At 53.5% G+C, this 20587-nt stretch overlaps 1 protein-coding gene across 2 annotated transcripts in view; it reads left to right on the top strand.

Annotated features, from left to right (window-relative positions):
- CMIP (c-Maf inducing protein) overlaps nucleotides 1-20587 on the top strand; it is a 236178-nt gene that overhangs the window by 162248 nt on the left and 53343 nt on the right. Inside the window, exon 1 of one of the 2 annotated variants that reach the window (XM_057533902.1) lies at nucleotides 17207-17357. The exons of the other annotated variant lie outside the window; for it this stretch is intronic. Coding sequence (XP_057389885.1) covers nucleotides 17340-17357 — 18 coding nt within the window. The 5' untranslated portion in view covers nucleotides 17207-17339. Of the gene's footprint in view, nucleotides 1-17206; nucleotides 17358-20587 lie in introns of those variants that run through there. 2 annotated transcript variants of the gene reach the window in all.

Raw genomic sequence — 20587 nt, 5'->3', positions numbered from 1 at the left:
TGTGATGCCCGTCTCCATCCTGGGGGTCCCGTTGCTCTCGTGGCCTCAGCTCAGCTCCGTGCGTCCGCAGGCCGTCACGGCGCGTCGGGAGCGTTCCCCCGGCGCTGGGCTCTGTATTTGAGCGTCATCTCAGCTCACTGAATGGTCTGTTGTTGACGTTTGCGTGTGAGGGAATCGGAGTCACTTGCCCAAGGTCCCAAGGCCCCCAGAGGGGACAGGGGTTTGACCCACAACATCCTGGCCCCCGGACCCCCTTCCCTACCTCTCCCTCTGTCCGGGCATCTCTGCCCTTCCTCCCGGACTCCCGCCCTTGGGCAGCACTGGTCAGAGAGGTGCAGGGAAGGCCTGGGGCCCGGAGGAGGACGACAGGAAGGGGGTGGGACCGCAGCGCCAGCCCCTCCCAGGATGCGCTGGATCAGAGCACGCTGTCCCCGGGGCTCTCTGGGGAGGCCAGGCCTGTTTGGTTTGGGTGGCTTGGCCCCTGAGGCCAATTCCTGGGGGGATGGGGGCATAAACAGTTGTACTGAGTTAATGAGGCCTCATTTCTGACTCAGATGCACCTTGGAAGCCACGTCCTGTGGAGACAGGCCTGCCCGTGTGTGTCAGGCTGTGAGGGGGCAGGCCTGTGTGGGTGTACGAGGCCAGGAGGGGACAGGCCTGGTTTGTGTGGCAGAGCCAGAGTGCACTGCAGGATGTGAGGGTCCAGTGTGTGTTTATAACGCTGTGAGGACGCTGGCCTGTTTCTAGGTTCAAGCCGAGAGGCCCAGGTGCTCACAGCTGTGAGGGACAGGCCCGTCTGGGCGCACAAGGGTCTGGACCACAGGCCCTGAGTACCTGGCTGAGAAGAGACACGTGCATAAGGTGCCCCCAAAGGAGCCCTGAAAAAGCCAGGTACCAAAAAGCGCCCGCTTTGTGTAGCCGGCGCTTCTGGTGCCTCCAGCTCGGAAAAAGGCCTTCTCCCTTCCTGAGAGGGCTTCCTCGGCCCTTGCACAGAAGTCTGGAAAACCAAGATGATTTTCTCCCTGGGGGAAGCTGGGTCACCGTCGACAGCCCCGGGGGCCGACCGAGCGCCGGGGCGGGGAGCAGACTGTGTGTGAGACCAGAAGCTGCCTGTTTTCCTGTCGCAAGGCTGCCAGGCAGCCTGGGAAAATCCCGGCCCAGGTTCGCATCCTCTCTGGCCTGCTGCCCCGGCCACGCTGCCGCCCTCTCCCCGAGTCCCCAGGCAGGGTTTCCCAAGCCCCTGGGGCATCCACAGCGACGTGGTCACCCCATCCTCTGTAGAGAGTAGGAGGGTGGAGAAGAACGTGGGATCTGTGTGTGTGTGTGAGCGCGAGGGGCTGACTGTGTTATGGGTGCATTGGGTGTGGGGTGTGTTTATTTGGGCCTCAGTTTTCTCCTCTGTGAAATGGGGAAATCGCTAACTAGCACCTCACCCACTGGGTCAGTGTGAAGACGGGCTGCCCTCCCAGGGCTGTGGGAGCTTCATCCCATGCGCCCTTATCAGAGCAGCCAGCGGGTGGGAGTGGGCACCCAGCCCCTGCAGTGCCCCCGCGGCGTGTCTGTAAGATCCAAGGGGGTGGGCAGTCTGTCCTCGGAGGGCCCTGCCTGGCGCAGGCTGTGGGGCGCTCCTACCGCCAGGCCTGCAGTAGCGGTTCCGCAAGGTCTTTGCTACCCCGTCTCATGGATGAGGGGACGGCCATTGCCAAGGGCGGCTGCTCCCAATGGTGTCACAATCTAGCTTCCACATCGGGCCCTGGGCTGAGCCCCAACCAGGGTCCCCGGTGCATAGGTGAGGAACTGGAGGTGCAGGGCGCGGGGCTGGGAGCCTGGCTTCTCTCTCCCGTTGGGTCGCCCTCTTGGGAAGGCTGGACCATCACCCCCAGTCCCATGCAGGGAGAGAGGCCCCGCTGGTGCTGAGATTCCTGGGGGAAGCTGGGTCAGAGGGACAGAAGGCGCTTGAGCTGATGCCCCTCCCCTGAGGGGAAGCTGGGCAGGGGAAGGGTGGGACCCTCCAGTGGATGCTGTCACCCTCAACTCTGACCTTCCTCCTGGACCCTCCTCCCTCTCCCTCTTGGGCACGCACGGGAGTCCGAGGCCTTACTCCCAGGGGAAGAGCCACTTCTAGTCCCACAGCCGTGGCCCCTGGACTCCCCCCTGTGCCCACTGCAGATCCCCCTGAGCACGCATCCCCTAGCACATGTGCCCGAGCCTAAATCCAGCCCTGCCTCAGCACACAGCGGCAGGTGGCCTCACCCCCCTCCACGGGATGCTTCTCCTGTGCTGAGCGGTTGCCAGCGCCTTGCTCACCACCCCGCTGAATCCCCGCAACCCTGCGAAGGGGACGCGTCCTCCTGCTTCCCCACTTCACAGGTGTGGAGACAGAGGCCGAGAGGTGAACTGCTTGCTCAAGGGCCCGCACCTATTAAGTGACAGGGCTGGGGTCTGGACACAAGTTTGATTCCAGAACCTGGGATCGTAACCACTGGGAACGTGGCTCCCACTGCACACGTGTGTGTGCGCACACATATGCAGACATGCACGCGCACCGGACAGTTCCTCCCTCACACCTGCGGGCTTGTGCTCCTGACCGTCCCCATCGCCTGTCTGTCCTCGTGCCTTGCGTGTCGGGGGCTGTGGTATTTTTGTCTCGTGAAGCATTTCATGAGAGCTTTACATTTTTCTCTGAGTCTCACAGACGTCCCCATGAGGATTATGTGAATTAACCTCTAACTTGGCAATCCCCTGCTTCTTGTGGGAAGGGCCGAGCGCCCTGCCCGCCCTGCATGGCGCACGGCACATGGCAGACCACCTGGGCCTGGGCCCCAGAAGGTCAAGGTCAGGACCAGCCACTTACACATCTGCCCGAACACACCGTGTCACCCGTGTCCCCAGATTCGAGCATCGAGGCTGTGTTACCTGACCTAGCCTTGCTCCTGGCCCCCCTTGGCTCTGGGCCACACGCTCCCATGTGGCTCCTGCTGGGCTCACGGTGTCTAGAGGGAAGACAGTGACCCCTGTTTCACCTCCTGCCATTTCCGCACAGCCCATCCCTCCTGCCCCGCTCCCCTCTTTCTCTGCCCTTTTTACCACGATCATGAAAACGCCTTTACAACCACATTCGAGGGCAGAGACCGCTCTGCTCCTGCCGGTAACCACCTGAGGGCGGATTTTACTCCTGCAAATGCCATTCCAGCTTTTGTCCAGCTTTGCACAGACCTTTTGGCAGCTGTGGCCAGGTGCGCAGACGGTCCTGCCAGCATAACGCTGCAGCTTAAACGTTTCAGCATATGTCCATCACGTCTGTAGAGAGGTCGTGGCATAATTGACCAAAGGACCTGCTTTTGGGCATTTACACTGTTCCCGTTTTTCTCAGTTATAGATAATGTAGTCATGACTGTCACCTATAGCCAAGCTTTTGCTTCTTTTGAACTACTTTTTAGGGCAGGTTTCCAGAACAGTGGTTACCAGGCAGAGAGTAGGGGTATTTTTGTGTGTGTGACTCTTTCTGCATACTGCCAATTTGCTCCCCAAAGAAAAATTTCTGTAATGCCTAAGGGGAGAGCTCTGGGCCACACTGCCTGGGTTCAAATCCTGGCTCTACCGCCCACGGGCTCTGTGACCCTGGACTAGCTGCTTTCCTCTGTGGGCCTCTTTTTCCTCCTGAATAAAGTGGGGGTCATGATAAGACCAAGCTTATTAGGTTCCTGTGAGAGTTAAATGAGTTAGTAGCAGTAAAGAACTTAGAACGGCACCTGCCATGTGAATAAGTATTGGATCAATGTTAATTATTCTTCTTTAGCGATCAAGGCCTCTTTCCCTTTGTGTAGAAAGGTTCCAAAGGACAGGGCTCTAGAAGAAAGGGGGCACATGCATAGCACGCATGCTACCAATCCCCAGTGAGCCCCATGACAGGCATCACTAATCAATCACTGCACTGTTTTCCCCTGAGGCAGAACTCTTCTCCACATAGTACCTGCTGGTCAACCTGAGTTGACAGAGGGAGCGAAAGCTTCCCACCACGCCCGCTTTAGTGACCTCCTGGACCTGTGGAATTTGAGTATTACTGGGAATCCACGTCCAGCCCTGTCAGTTCTGGCCTGTGTCTCCTTGGGGCTTTTTCACGGGAGCCTTTGCTGAGCTTCCTATTCTCCGCTGCCTGGGAAGGTCATGAGTGTCAGCCGTCCTACCTCTGAGCAGGAAGGTAAATCAGGGAAGCAGGGCAAGGAGGGCAGGAGTTGCCCTCGGTCCTTTTACAGGCCCGGCCACAGGTCTGCTTCCTCCAGGTCGAAAAGGCAGGAATTCCATCCAGATAAATTTCTGGCACTTGGTCAAAGAGGGCTTTGTGACTTCCTAAGAGGGATCAGAGGGATTCCACAGAGAACCGTGAAAGGAGGGGCTCTCCCCACGAGGCAGGGGGCCCATCGCAGTCCAAGACTTCTGGGGGGCCCTCAGCGGGAGGTGGAGCTGGCAGCAGAGCCAAGCCCCGGAGAGCAGAGGCCCTCACAGAGGTGAGTCCAGCCAGGCCACTTCTCCTGCACCTGTGGTCAGCGGAACTCGAGGGAGGCCACGGGGCCCAGGCTGCCAGGCCCCCAGCGAGGGCCACAATCCAGTCTCCAGCGACTCCCAGCCACAGCTCACGGCCCTCGGTGGGTCATCGGGGACCCTGGAACTAATAACAAGGGGAGCTTCAGGGATTGAAACTAACAAGCGGCAGAGGGCAGGAAGGCCTGGGGAGGAGAGCTCACGTTCCCGTGGGCTTTCTTTACAGCAAACGGAGAGAACAGTTACTAGGTACCTACTAGCTTCAGGAGCTGTGCTGGGGGCTCTGATGTGTGCTCTCTTGCAGTCTTCTCAAAGTCAGGCCCATCTTGAAGGAGGAGCCGAGAGGGCAAAGGGGCTTGTCCATAGCTAGAACCAGGCAGAGCTGGGATTTGAACCCGGGGGGGTGGGTCTCCGAGCCCAACCCCCTTATTCTGGTGGGAGGAGGCGCCACCTCAGGCCTGGAGAGGGTGCGGGCGTGGGCGGCGTAGCCCCATGTCTGAGCCCACAGAGGCCGGGAAGCCCCAGATGGGCGTTAAGCCCTTGCAGTAGTCTCCACTTTCCCCAACCAGAGCTCTCTTTGGAATAGACATGGGGCACTTTGGTCTGTTTTGCTGTTGTTGTTTTGATAAATTTATTTATTTATTTTTGGCTGCGTTGGGTCTTCTTTGCTGCGCACGGGCTTTCTCTAGTTGCGGCGAGCGGGGGCTACTCTTAGTTGCGGTGCGCAGGCTTCTCATTGCCGTGGTTCCTCTTGTTGTGGAGCAGGGGATCTAGGTGCACGGGCTTCGGTAATCGTGGCACGTGGGCTCGGTAGTTGTGGCTCGCGGGCTCAGTAGTTGTGGCTTGCGGGCTCTAGAGCGCAGGCTCAGTAGTTGTGGCGCACGGGCTTAGCTGCTCCGCGGCATGTGGGATCTTCCTGGACCAGGGCTCGAACCCATGTCCCCTGCATTGGCAGGCGGATTCTTAACCACTGTGCCACCAGGGAAGTCCTTTGGTCTGTTTTTTAAATAAACTTTTCATTAAGGGATAACATACATATAGAAAAGCGCATAGATCAAAAGAGTGCTGCTGGATGAATTCTCACAAATTCTCACAGAATCAACCTGTGTAACCACGCAGATCAAGACACAGAGCATGACCACCTCCCTGGCCGCACCCCCCCAAGGCCCTCCAATCCCTGCCAACCGCCCCCGCAGCACAGGAAACCACTCTCCTGCCTTCTAGCAGCACAGATTAGTCTCGCACAAACCTGAACTTCATGTAAATGGAATCGTACAGGCTGAACTCTTCTGTGCCTGGCTCCTTTGGCTCAAAATTATGTTTATAAGATTTATCTATGCAATATATAATATCCTGTGTCGCGGTAATTTATTCATTTGTTTTGCTCCATAGCATTCTGCTAAATGAATATAGACTATTAATTTGTTCGTTCTGTTAATGGACAGATACTTCCAGGTTGGGGCTATTATGAATAGAACTATTATAAACATGTCTCTTGGTGAACATATGTTTACAGCCTTTTGAGCACGGGCCGTAGGGCAAGCAGAGGGTCCCCTTTGGTGGTTGCCACCCAACAGTTTTCCAAAGTGGTCCAAACCAATTTATACATCTCCCAGTGGTATACAAGAGTACTAAGGTGGGACATTTAAAATTGCATTTATTAAGATTTTCTTTTAATAGTGAAAAGGACAAAGAAAACTAAAAAAATTTCCCACTGTCCATAAACCTCTGTTAACACTTTTTAAGTTTAAAAAAAAATGGAGCTATAATTGAGACATAACAAAATGCACACATTTATCTGTTGGGTCTGGTGAGTTTTGACTGTTGTAGTCACCTGAATCACTACCACCCAGGTTCCTGTCGCCCAGGACAGTTCCCTCCTGCCCCCTTTTCCAGCCAATCCCTCACTCCCCAGATATCCGCTGTTAGCATCTAAGACCAATGAGTTATGCCTGTACTCGGTAATTCTAAAATCTATAGAAAGGTGTAAAATGCATAGTCCCTCCTCCCTCAACTCCATTTTCCCAAAGGCAGTCTTGTTCGTCTCATGGGGCCCTTCAGAAGGTTTTATGAAAATTCCTTTGAAAACACCACGCAGGTTTTATTATCCACACTGGGTGTTCCTTGGTCCTTTACCCTTTAATTACGTATCGTGGTTGAGCTCATACACGAGCTCATACAGCACATTCAGATCTACTTCATTTCTTTTTATGGTTTTGTAGTATTTCATTCAGACAAGGGTCAAGCCAGGTGGGACTTTAGATCTTTCAGTTTTTACTGTTGAGAAGCTGAGTTTCTGCGAGAAAGAACAGGCATTGCTGAGTGCCCGCCACCCACCGGCCAGAGGCAGTGAGAGGCACCTTGTACCTAATCCTCACCCCTTTGGATCCCTCTAACCATCCCACTCGAAAGGTCAAGGACATGGAGCCCAGGGTCCCCAGGTGGAATGACCTGTCCGGGCCGCAGGGCAGGAAGCAGGGGAGCTGGGTTTGCACCACGTCCCTGGGACCCCAGACCTTTCCCTGCCCCCTGCTGCCCCAGCACCGGGCTTGGAGACATCAGACCACCCAGTGCCCCCTGGGGTGCATGACGGCCTTCCCTGGGCCTCAGGAGTGACGCGTGACAGCCGACTCTCCAAACAGTCAGGAAAGAAGGGCATTTGTGGGTTGTTTTTCTTTCCCAGACGAGGAGGGGGACCAGGGCTTCAGCGTGTCATCCCACGCACCCTTTGACGGGGCTGATGAGTCACCGCACCACACAAGGAAGTTTTCCACGTAAACGTTTTGCGGGTGAACTTGTTTTCTGCCCTTTAAGGCAAAATTTTTTTTTCTTCCTTTCTCTTTCTTCAAATAAGTCTTTAAAACATAAATGGGAGGCAGTCTCTTGACCAGGAAGGCCTTCTGTTCTACAGGAGTCTGCAGGTCCCTTCCGCAGCTGGGTGGTGGACAGCAGGCCCCCCGAGCCGAGGATGCTGGGCAGCTCTCGGGGGGCCACGCAGGAGGCAGGGCCGGCCTCGGAGGGGAGGGTGGCCTGCCGTTCTGGGTTTGCCTCCAAGGCTCCTGCCCGCCTGTTGGCTCAGAGACGAGGCCAGACAGAGCCTCCGAAAAGAGCAGTGCCTGTCCCCACAGAGGGATTAGGTCCTCACCCCTCCCGGCGATCAGAAAATACCCAGCGGGCAGCCAACTCTCTGGATGGAAAGGGGTTTGGGAGAGAGGCTAATTGATCGGGAGACAAGGGCAGAAGTCCCATGGCCCTTGTCCCTCTGAGACCCCAAGGATGGTTTTGCAGAAGGCTCTGAAATGGACAGAGAGCCCGCCCCTGTCCAGGGTGCTAAAGCCACCCGGATGGAGCCTGCTGACCTTGGCGGCAGGAGGCCACGGTGGTTTGTGTCCGGTGGGAGCTGGAGAAACAGTGGGGACCAAGCAGATGCGTGGGTAAGACCCTTTGGCAGAGTGGGCCGAATCTGCCCTCTGGGCTGGAACAGACGTCCGAGAGCGCGTGGACCCTGAAAAGCGCCCCCAGGAGATCAAGGGCCAGCTCAACAATGGCCGAAGGTGGTGGACTGGAGCAGACCGTTGGCATCTGTTGACTCTCGAAGCCTTTGTCAGCATCTGCGTTGAACTTTCCATCAGGGATGGTCTTTATTTCCTCAGAGGCCTCTGTCACGATGGACCCCGGGGGTTCTGAACTGTAGCTCAGTGGTTCTCAAAGCCTGGAAACTTACTAGGAATGCAGATCTTCTGTCTTATAAACTGGAAAGTGGGGGAGGAGAGTGTAGCAAGGTGTGTTTTCCATGCCCTCCAAGTGATTCTGATACACAACACAGTCGGAGAGCCACTGCAGTAGCTTGAAGAAAGGGGAAAGATGGGACTTCCCTGGTGGTCCAGTGGTAAAGAATCCACCTTCCAATGAGGGGGGACGTGGGTTCGATCCCTGGTTGGGAAACTAAGATCCCACATGCCGCGGAGCAACTAAGCCCGCGCACCTCAACTAGAGAGCCCGCGTGCCACAAACTACAGAGCCTACGTGCCCTGGAGCCCGTGCACCACAACTAGAGAGAGAAAACCCGCACGCCACAACTAGAGAGAAGCTCGTGCGCCACAACGAAGAGCCCGCGTGCTGCAGCAAAAGACCCCGCGTGCCGCAACTAAGACCCAACCCAGCCAAAAAAGAAATAAACGAACAAATAAATAAAATTTTTAAAAAAAGAAGAAAGGGGAAAGAGCAGCAGACGTTTATTGAGTGCCGACTGTTTTCCAGCCACTTCATCTGCTGCCCTATTTTAGTCTATACAGAGTCCCTGGGAGGTAGGATTGCGTACCCATTTTGCAGACCAGAAAACTGACTCTCAGAGTAAATAACATTCCCCTGTATCTGAGCCAGAATTCAGACCCGGGCCTGAGCCTCCTCTGCGTCCCTTAGGCCCTGTTGCTGGGTCCCTCTCGGCTTGCGATCAAGCAGGAAGGGCTCTTGGATTGCTCTGCCAGCCTCTCCTCCACTTGTGCGGGCAACTCAGACTTGACCGCCGTGAATGCCCCCCGGGTCCCACCCCTGGACTCTGTCTTGACCATGCCCTGGGCCTGTCTGAGGGGCCTTCCTCAGCAAGGAGGGAACAGCCCCTGGTACATCCTGCCTCCCCACAAGACCCCCGCTCGGGAAGGCAGGGGTACGCCCCACGCTGATTCAAGCACACCCTCATTGCCTGCCTGGGCACGCCCATTGACGATCCGCTGCGGATGAATTAATTAGGGAACTGGATCCTTTTCCAGGGTGCTCATAAATTAAGGCCGCTTGTGGCAGGAGCCATGGCTCCAGCCCAGAGGCGGCAGCCCGACAAGGACTAGAGGCTTCCCACACAAAGGGGTGAACGGATCGGATGCCTTTGAAGTGCTGCGAGCACTAGATAAAGTTGTTAGTCAAATAAACAGCGGAGGCCCCTGTTGAGATGCTACCATCCGAAGCCGAGCGGGAGAACTCCTTATTTGGGGTAGAGATTTCCCTTTATCGGACCCAAGGGCAACAGCCCTGTGCTGTCCTCTGCCCTTCAGCGCAGCCAAACTCGCTCGGGCCGGCCTCTCTCACACGGCAGAGGAAAAGCAGCCTCTGGTACCGTATTTGCATTTTTTAATTTATTTGGTGAGTTGCTAGCAATCGGGGGTGTTTCCTCAGAAAACAGCCTTTCCTGTTATTGATTAACAAGTGGCCCCCACTTTGGTCTTCAGGACGTGGTTCAGTTCTGCACGGGATTCCCAGCACCACTAACGTCATTGGCAAAATCATTACAGGAAAATAATCGGATCTTCTTAAACATTCTGTTAAAGGTGGGGTCTCACCCACACCTTGGGTCGAGTTTACAATTAAGGAGAATCAGGACACGTCTCTGGGTATGTGAGAGCCTGGGGTGGGTGGGTGGCTTTGATCTTGGGAACCGTGGAAGTACGTGTTGGACCAAGGGGGCCGCCTCAGGGCAGGCAGTGGCCCCTGGAGAAGAGCTCTTTGGCGCAGAGTGCCTGGTAAGGGACCCGGCTGTCTGGTCAGGGATGCGCCCGGTCACTGATGTATGGCAGTCACAGCGCCCGAAGGCTGCTGCCAGAAAGACCTCCCAGAGGATTTGCACAGAAGGCTGAGGTCAGGCGAGAGGACGCCTGTTGGCTTGATTTTTCGTTTTCTAAGTGTATATGCTACCTTTGCCCAGTGATATTTGAGGTGGCTTATAAAAACACACAGCATGGGAAAATCTATACTGATTGACATGGGGCCACTTCCAGGTGTTAAGAGAGAAAAAGCAAGATGCAGAGATCCACGTATAATGTGATGCCCTTTTCGTAAAACAAAACAACAAAAGCTGAGGACCAAAGAAAATCTATCTATATATTTGCATTTGATTAACGTATGGCCGTGGAGGAATATCTGAATTGATATGTACGGGGGTTGACAGACTATCGGGCTCACTGCCTGTTTTTGTAAATAAGAGGTTTGGGGGCACCCAGCCCCACCCATTTGTGCTACAACTGCAGAGTATGGCCAGAAAAGCCTGTAATATTTATTACCTGACCCTTTTACAGAAAATGCTTGCCAACCATATGGTTTGTTTTTAGCATGGATTCTGGGGTGGGGGAGACGCGGTTGGGGGCAGAGGTGAGGTTAAAAAACAAGCCAACAGGGACTGCCCTGGTGGCGCAGTGGTTAAGAATCCGCCTGCCAGTGCAGGGGACATGGGTTCGAGCCCTGCTCCAGGAAGATTCCCACATGCCGCGGAGCAACTAAGGCCGTGTGCCACAGCTACTGAGCCTGCGCTCTAGAGCCTGCGAGCCACAACTACTGAGCCCACGTGCCACAACTACTGAAGCCCGCGTGCCCAGAGCCTGTGCTCTGCAACAGGAGAAGCCACTGCAATGAGAAGCCCGTGCACCGCAACGAAGAGTAGCCCCCGCTCGCCGCAACTAGAGAAAGCTCACGCACAGCAACAAAGACCCAACGCAGCCAAAAATAAATAAATTAAAAACAAGCAAACAAAAAAGCCAACACGTACGATATGGGCTAAATTTATGTACACTTTTATGGCAGGGTTACGCATGTGCACAGAAAGAGAATCCGTGGAACGATGGTAACCAGCATACAGATGTGCAGGCGCTGAGCCCACACCTCGAGCTCGTGCGCGCTTTATTACTCCCTTCCCCGACACTGTTCTGTACTATTCTAGTTTTCCAGTGAACACGTATCATTTCAAAAACGAAGTAATCCTGGGAATTCCCTGGCTGTCCAGTGGTTAGGACTGTGAGCTTCCACTGCATGGGGCACGGGTTTGATCTCTGGTCGGGGAACTAAGTTCCCGCAAGCTGCGTGATGTAGCCAAAAAACAAAAACAAAAACGAGGTAATCTACTAGAACACTGAAAAGTCAAGAAGAATAAGATGTCAGATACTCTCCAGCTCCTTCTAAGATTGTGGGATTCTGACCAATTTAAGAATTCTGTGGAAGGGACAATACCACCTCTATGATCCCAATTTCTGAAATCTTTGGGGATTTTTCTCTTTATTTATTTTAAATTAAATGTATAATACACGGCTATGGCTTCCTGCAACAGTTTGAAACATTTCGGATAAAGCTGAAGCTCTTCCTCAGCCCCCTCATATGTGCAGCGTGGTCATGTAATATATACGTACACGTGTGTGTGTGTTTGCTTCTACACTTAACATGGTTCATGGGGGTGGAATCCATGGCAGGTCTGTTGGCTTGCCTTTGTTCCTTTTAACTGCTGTCTGGTGTGATACTGCATGCGGCTGTAGTTTGTTCAGGCATTTCCCTATCGATGGACATTTAGGGGTTTCTAGTCACCTTTATTTTTTCTCAGCAGTTAATCGATGTCTTTCATCGATGTCCTACTGACTGAGTAGCTACCATTTATTGAGCATCTATAAGATTCAGCATGAAATATCACATTTAATCTTGTCAACAGCTGCAAGAGGCAGGCGTGACTATTATCCCCATTTTACAGATGAGGAAACTAAAGTTCAGAGAGGTGATATGATTTGCCTGAGGCTGCACAGCTTATTAGCAGCGGAAGTCCGAATGCAGAGGGGCGCCACTCTGCACACACCTGAGGGCCACAGCAGGGTCGTGACTGAGCCTCTGAGCACCCCAGGAGTTGACGGGGGTGGAGGCATGCGAGCAAAGGCAGTGAGGGTGTAGCGCCAGGTGTGCTGAGCAGGACTGGGGAGCCCCCAGCCTCCCTAGAGGGCTGTGACCAGGCCGGAAGGTGCGTGCAGCCCCGCCCTGGGCACTGGTCATTCCCCAGCCCCTGGGGTTAGGCCATGTGGAGACAGGAGAGCATTTCCAGAAGCTGAGAGCAGGTCCAGGGCTGTACCTATGTACGCAGCTCACGGTCTCTTCATTGACTGTGACTCGGGACAATGAGGTGACCCTGAGGAGAGGGGTCCTGGTTCAGACAGCCGCTTTGTCCCGGAGCAGGTTACTGTTGGGGTCTTGCATCTGTACAGTGTGCAGGGGTCACATCTGCCACCTTAGACTGGACCACCAGGGCTGACCTCTGGCTGCAGGCTCAAGTCACCTGGAGATTTAAGTGTTCAGTTCTGCGGTGTTAAGTACATTCACACTGTACAGCCACCTCCATCATCCTTCTCTGGAACTTTTTCATCTTGCAAAACTGAAACTCCGTCCCTGTTAAACACTAACTCCCCCTTCCCCCTCCCCCAGCTCCTGGCAACCCGCATTCTACGTTCTGTCTACTTTCTGTCTCTATGAATCTGACGACTCTAGGTATACCCTCCTGTGAACGGAACCTACAGTGTTTGTCTTTTTGTGACTGGCTTATTTCACTTGCATAATGTGCTCAAGGTTCATCCATGTTGTAGCATGTATCAGAATTCCCTTCCTTTTCATGGCTGAATAATCCATTGTATCCATAGCCAACATTTGTTTATCCATTCATCTGTCGATGGACACTTGAGTTGCCTCCACCTTTTGGCAATTGTGAATAATGTTGTTGTGCCCATTGGTGTTCAGATATACTTTAAAGTATACCAGTGCCCAAAGAACCAGATGCCTCGGCTCCACCCTGCCCAGAACAGCCGCCGCATGAGATTGGCCTGGGGTTGGACTCTGTTGTTGGAATGTTGTTAAGCCTCCCAAATGGTTCTTATGCGTAGCCAGGATTGAGAACCCTGAAACAGTTGTTCTGGGATGAGTTTAGCTCAGTGCCCGGCTGTAGGAAACCCTGGGCTGTCAGCTGGCATAATGGGGGTTGCCAACCATTGGCAGATGTGTAAGCCTCATAAAAGGAAAGAGAAATGCTGGAGAGGGTGTGGAGAAAAGGGAACCTTCCTACACTGTTGGTGGAAACGTAAATTGGTACAGCCAATATGGAGAAGAGTATGGGGGTTCCTCAAAAAACTAAAAATAGAACCACCAGTGATCCAGTGATCCCACCCCAGGGCATATATCCGGAAAAGACGAAAACTCTAATTCGAAAAAATACATGCGCCCCAATGTTCACAGCAGCACTGTTTACAATAGCCGAGACAAGGAAGCAACCTCAACGTCCATTGACAGAGGAATGGATAAAGAAGATGTGATACATATATACAATGGAATATCACTCAGCCATGAAAACGAATGAAATAATGTCACTTGCAGCAACATGGATGGACCTAGAGATCATCATAGTAAGTGAAGTAAGTCAGACAGGGAAAGACAGATATCATATGATATTACTTATATGTGGAATCTTTTAAAAAAAGATACAAATAAACTTATTTACAAAACAGAAACAGACTCACAGACATATGGTTACCACAGGGAAAGGGGCGGGAAGGATAAATTGGGAATTTATTTATGGGATTAACATATGCACACTACTATATAAAAAATAAATAAACAAGGACCTACTGTATAGCACAGGGAACTATATTCAATATCTTGTAATAACCTATAATGGAAAAGAATCTGAATATATATATATATATATATATATAATTGAATCACTTTGCTATACACCTGAAACATTCTAAATCAACTATACTTCAATTTAAAAAAAAAAAAAGGAAAGCGGGCTCTGCTCTGAGCCAGAGCCCACCTCATGACTCTTTGCCGAGGACCCTAAGCCAGCCCTGCACTGACGTCCTCCTGAATCCTCCTTGGAATCCCCTCTGCAGCTTCTCTGGGTGTCCAGGAGGCTCCTCGTGACATTAGTGATGGTGCAGGCGCCCAGGTGTGCAGGCAGCACAGGACCAGGGGCTTCTGCGCTCGGGTGATCGGCTGGGGGCAGGCGTCAAGAGTGGACGCCAGCTTTTCCAACCCCGAGGGAGCAAGAGGGAGACAGGAGGTCAGGTCTTCCCCAGTAAGAGAAAACCTAACCGATTCCAAGCCGAGGGTAAGCTGGGAGAGGCCGCTGAGAGCAGGGGCCCCGGCTGCCACCTCCATAAAATAAAAGGATGGGAAGGGTCAGCTCGAAGGGCTGAAGCCAGGCTCCCTGGGGTCTGCCTTGCTTTGCTGCTTACCAGCGGTGTGAGTTTCCCATAACAAAGTACCACAAACTGGGTGGCTGAAAGCAACAGAAATGTAACCGCTCACAGTTCTGGGGCCAGAGGTCCAAAATCAAGGTGTTGGCAGGGACATGCTCCCTCCAGAGACTCTGAGGGAGGTTCCCTCCCTGCCTCTTGCAGCTTCTGGTGGCTGCTACACTCCTTGGCGTCCCTTGGCTGGTAGAGGCGTTGCTTCAGTCTCTGCCTCCACCTTCACCTAGCTTCTCTCCCTGTGTATGTGTGTGTCTTCTCCTGGCCTTTTTATAAGGACCCACCCTAATCCAGCATGACCTCACCTTCACTTGATGGCATCTGTAAAGACCTATTTCCAAATAAGGTCACATCCACAGATAACCAGGGGTTATAGGACTTGGACATACCATTTTGGGGGACATAGCTCACAACACCAGCTGTGTGACCGCAGGCAAGGTATCACTCCCTCACTGCCCCCTTCTCTGTATCATGGGGACAGAGCAAGCATGCCTCCTAGGGAGGAGCAGACGAGGCACCTGGGGTTGGGTTCAGGAGCATCTCTCTTATCTGGAAACTACTGGAAAGTGCAGACTCCCAGGCCCCATCCAGCTCTACCGAGTTAGAATCTGCCTTTTAACAAGCTCCCCCTGCAGGTAGTTCCTGCGTTTGCAGTGGGCTGGGAGGGTTAAAAGGTTTGGTGTAGTAGCTGACAACAGGGGAAGCACTTCATACATGTTGGCCGTTGTTTCTTTCTTTGTTTTTTTTTTTTAAAGAACAGGTGTCTTTTTTTTTTAATTTATTTATTTTTGGCTGTTCTGGGTCTTCGTTGCTGCACACAGGCTTTCTCTAGTTGTGGCGAGCGGGGGCTGCTCTTCGTTGCAGTGTGCAGGCTTCTCACTGTGGTGGCTTCTCTTGTTGTGGAGCACGGGCTCTAGGTGCGCGGGCTCAGTAGTTGCGGCTCGCGGGCTCAGTAGTTGTGGCACACGGACTTAGTTGCTCCGCAGCACGTGGGATCTTCCTGGACCAGGGCTGAAACCTGTGTCGCCTGCATTGGCAGGCGGATCCTTCACCACTGTGCCACCAGGGAAGCCCAACCATTATTTCTGATTCTTATTCTCCTCCCTCTGACAAATACTGAGAACACCTTCCATGTGCCCTCAGCGGTTCCAGCCACCACACAGAACAGTGAAGAAACAGACAAGGCATGATCCCTGTCCCCAAGGAGCCAGAGCTCAGTGAGGAAAACAGCCACCTAGAATTTTCTCAGTGCAGTCAGTCGGATCCGTGGATGATTGGATTTTGCCAAGCTTGCAGCAGGCCCTAAGAGCCAGGTAGGATGTGGTACCCAGCTGCAAGCCTGGCACCAAGACCAGTACATCTCCTCACCAGCCAGATGCATGGTTGCCCAGGCAACCAGGCGATGTTCCAGAGACAATGAGCAGGATACTGTGCCCGAGTTTCTGCTGTTTCCTTGGAAGCAGTAATGACTGCAGGGAGACCGCCTCCAGTGGGCACTTAGGGGGCAGAGTGCCATGCTCTTCCCCCTTTTGCAAACAAATTGCCCGTCTCCCAAGGACCCGGCTTTCCAGGCAGATGTCATCCAGACGCCCAGCTCCAGCCAGTCTGGAACTGCCCCTGGGCTCAGCCCTCCAATTTAAAGCGCTTCTTGTTCGTTTCAGCAGGAGGCAGCAGCATCGATCAAGGCAGAGAAAGCACTCAGGTGCGCCTCTCAGAGTGGCACGGTGGTTGGGGACTCAGGATCCAGCTACACCTGGGTCCCAACTCCAGCTCTGGCTCTTACTAGCTCCTTGACTTAACCTCTCTCAGCCTCAGACTTCTTATCTGTAAAATGAACCTAATTATACTGCTCCCATTGTTGGGTGGTTGTGAGAATTTTTTTAAAGTGTGCCCCCAGAAGCGCACTGGGTTGGCAGAGATGGTGAGTCACCTGGCACATTCATCCGTAGCCCCAGTGAGTCTTGAAGGAATGAGGTGGTCAGAGGCCCCCCCTGTCTAGGAATCAGGGGAGCCAAAGAAGTCACCCACTTGGTCATTCTCCCTGGGTGTGCAAAGGACATTTGGGGACAGCCCCTGTAGGCCTTGGAGGGAAAGTTGGAGGAGATGGGCAGGGTGCCGCTCACATACTGGCCCCAGCAAACAGGCGTTGCCTGAGTGATGGGAGAGGCAACGAGCACGTCACTGGTCCTCTGGGGCGTGGGTGACAGAGGGCGTGCTAAGACTTTAGGACAGCCTGCCCAATAGAATTTTCTGCAGTGATGAAAATGTTCTCTATCTGCACTGTCCAGTGTGGCAGCCTCTTGCCACGTGCGGCTGTCCAGCCGCTGGAATACGGCTAGTGGGACTGAGGCGCTGAATTTTCAGTTGTATTTCATTTTAATTAGGTTCAGTGTAAGTAGCCACACGGGGCTGGTGGCTCTCGTGCCGGGCAGCACAGCTTTGGGACACCGCCTGGAAAGAAGTTGTCAAAGCCAGCCCAGCTCCCGCCGGGCTCCTTTTCCTCATTGGCTCCAGGAGCGCCCTCTCCTTTAATGACGGGTGGGGGGAGCATGCGTGCTTCGGAGGCTGCAGCAAGCGGCAGAGCAACCGCCCCGTCAGCGGGAGGCGTGGTGCCTGCACATTCTGAGTCACACCTCTCCTGGAGAGGGGCGCCTGCCCGGTGACAGCTTGTCTCCCGTGGAGGAGCCGACGGGCTCCACTTTCCCAGGCCGGAGAACCCGGGCGTCTGTGGTTGTCTCTGCGGTAGCAGCATTTGCTGGAGAGATGGCGGATGTTGCCCAGGTAACGCCCCCTTCCTGATAAGCAGAGGGCGAAGACTGCAGTGGAGGCGCGGCTGGCTCTTCCTGCTGGCTCTGTTGTTTCGGGAGCGGGTGGGGCTTAGTCACAGATGCCGGGAGCCCTCCTGGGTCCTGCCTGCTCTGGATCACTCACCCACAGGACTTGGTGGGTGATAAGAATGAGCGCTGCTGTTTCGCGAGGAACAGGGCTAAGTGTTTATATGTATCATCTCATGGAATGGGCATGGCAAGCCTTTGATAGTGGTTGTTCTCATCCCACGTTGCAGATGAGGAAAGTAGGGTGCCAGTGATACGCTGTAAGTTCCACGAGCACTGGGATCTGTCTGCTTTGCTCATCACTGGTATCCTTAGGACTTAACTCAGTACGTGCCACACCATACTAGATGGTTCCCAGTAACTATTGTCGGATGATTAGATAAATGGATGGATGGATGAGTGGATAGGTGGATGGATGGATGCATGGGTGGATGGGTGGATGGATGGATGGATGGATGGATAAGTGAATAGGTGGATGGGTAGATGAAGTAGAGCTTAGATCTGAACTGAAGTCTGCTGATTGCAAAACCTGCACTCTTAACCACGAAGCCATACTGCCTCTGACTTTTTTTGATCTCCTCCACCTACCTGGGTTGGGATTTTTTTCTTTAACACCTTAATTAAGGTGTAATTTACATGGCATAAAATTCACGTATTGTAAGTGAATGATTCAATGATTTTAGTAAATTTATAGGGTTGTGCGACCATCACAATGCAGTTTTAGAGTATTTCCATCATCTAAAAATGCCCTCATATCTGTTTGCAGCCTAATCTCTGTTGCCGCCTCCCAACCCCAGGCAGTAACTGTTCCACTTTCTGTCTCTATAAATTTGCCTTTTCTAGACATTTCATATAAAAGGAATCCTCCAATAAGTCTTTTGCGTCTGGCTTCTTTCACTTAGCAGATTTGTGAGATTCATCCATATTTGTAGCACATATGAGTGTTTCCATCCTTTTTACTGCCAAATACTATTCCATTGTCTGGATATACCATGTCTTGCTTATCCATTCATCAGCTAATGGACATTTGGGTTGTTTCCAGTTTGGAGCTGTGATGAATAATGCTGCTATGGACATTCATGTGCATGTCTTTATGTAGAGTCTGTTCTTCTCTTGAGTAGATTTCTAGGAACAGAGTTGCTGGGTCATATGATAAATTTATGTTTAATGATTTAAGAAACTGTCAACGTGTCTTCCAGTGGTGCTGTACTGATTTACATTCCCAGCAGCAATGCCCAAGTATCCCATTTCCTCTGCATCCTTGGCAACTCTTGGAGATACCTGTCTTTTGGTTCCAGCCAGCCTATTGGGCGTGGAGCAGTGTCTCTTCATGGTTTGAACCTGTGTTTCCCTGATGGCCCCTGATCTAGAGCTGCATTGTGCTCTTACTCTGCGGCTGGGTGGGGTTCGACCTTTCCAGCCATGGGTTAGCAAACTCTTTCTTTAAAGGTCCAGACAGCAAATGTTTGGGGCTTTGTGGGCTGCATTTGATTCTGTTGCGTATTCTTTTTTGTTGTTGGTTTTTCCCCTTAACAACCCTTAAAAAAAAATGTGAGACCATTCTTGGCTTTCTTACACAAAAACAAGCAGGGAGACAGTTCCAAGGTTCCTGTCAAAGGAATCCAGCAGCCCATCCACTCCAGACACGGCAAGAGGTCACCCGCCCCTTCTGGTGACATGGGCTCAGTGGAGGGACCATACGGCAAAGCTGAGGGCCGGGCTCCTGGGAGTCAGGGTTCCAGAGGCTTCCCCAACCCAGTCCCACCGTGATTCATCACCAGATGAGCTCAGCAGAGCTCCTGGGATGAAATGTGCTGATTTGTCACCCAAGGCAGAGTGACTAGGCCCCCATGGTCCTGGGCAGGCCTCCCTCTGCCCTGTGGCTGCCCTGTGCCAGGGCTCAGAGCCTCTTCCGGGAACCAGCCACCTGCCCACACCCCGTGACCACGATGTCACAGCTGCACTGCCCACCTGCTGCTCCCACCAGCTCGCAGAGCCTTGGAGACGTGTTCTAGCCCTCATCCCAGACCATCAAGCGTTCCTGCCGCCTTCCTCACAGTGTCTCTTGGTGAATCCGCGCCTCCTCTCCACCATCTGCGCCGGCCCTGACCCATGTAATGGAAAGAGGGAGACCTCTGGGGTCCACCAGAGCCGGTTTGTACTTGTGAATTGCCCCTTTCTAGCTGTGTGAACTTGGGCAAGTCATGTCACCTCCCGGCCCTGGTACTCTTGTGTGTAAACAGGAAACTAGAGCCTGGGGCAGAAGCTGCAGACGCCCTACCTCTTGGCATCGCTCTGCCCTGAAGGCTGCTCACTGTAAACACGGTGACTCTGCCCCGGGGGCACGTCTTTTCCTGGCTGTGGGAGCATTTTGGCCTGGGCACAGGGCAGCCAGAAGTCCAGGAAGTTGGTGGGTAAACAGTGCAGCTTCCTTGCTCCTTGGGTGGGTCAAGTCTAGGGCGTGATCCGCACTGTCTCCCAGAGGCCCCCGCAGGACTCGACCTCGTCCCCACAGTGGTGGCGTTGCCTGTTGCCCGTTCCTGACACTTGATGATGCTCTGGTGGTGATTTACTGCCTTCTTCTCCCGGCCTCACTCTCACCCCTGCACTGATGTGTCCTCCATCACCTCCCCAGTAAATAAACCATCTGCACTCGGGTCCTTGTCGGCGGTTCTGCTCCCAGGGCCTATGGCAGGTCCCCAGCTCCTGGGGTTACGGTGAGGGTGGAGCGAGATGACGCCCAGAAGAGCTCTGCACAGTGCCTGGCGGGTCGTTAAACGTTAGCCCTTGTCAGCGCCTGGGAACTTCTGGTCTTGAACGCAGCCTCTGTGACCACTCTCCTTGGGACGCTTCTTAAGCAGGGGCTCGTGGGAAAGCTGTTGACCTCCGCAGCCTGTCACGAGGGCTGCGTCTGTGAGCCCGAGGCTGGGCGCGCCTGTGAAGGGGCTCGCTGGGGCAGGCGGCGCCCGATGGGCCCTCTCACCTGGGCCTCACTGTCTCGGCGACATAGTCCGAGTGTGGGTCCTGGGGACTTAGGGGCCGAACTCGCGGCCGCCCACCCCCACGGGCGAAGTTTAACTGAGGGCCAGCTGGAACAATGTTCACCAAAGGTTAGTGATGGCTATTTCTAGGTTGTGGGATTTTCGAGACCTTTCTTCATTTATCCTCTTCTTTGTG

Source organism: Balaenoptera acutorostrata, chromosome 19, assembly GCF_949987535.1.
Source record: "Balaenoptera acutorostrata chromosome 19, mBalAcu1.1, whole genome shotgun sequence".
Taxonomy (NCBI): Eukaryota; Metazoa; Chordata; class Mammalia; order Artiodactyla; family Balaenopteridae; genus Balaenoptera; species Balaenoptera acutorostrata.
Note: the sequence above shows the minus strand (reverse complement) of the source record. Positions and strands in the feature narration are given on the sequence as shown.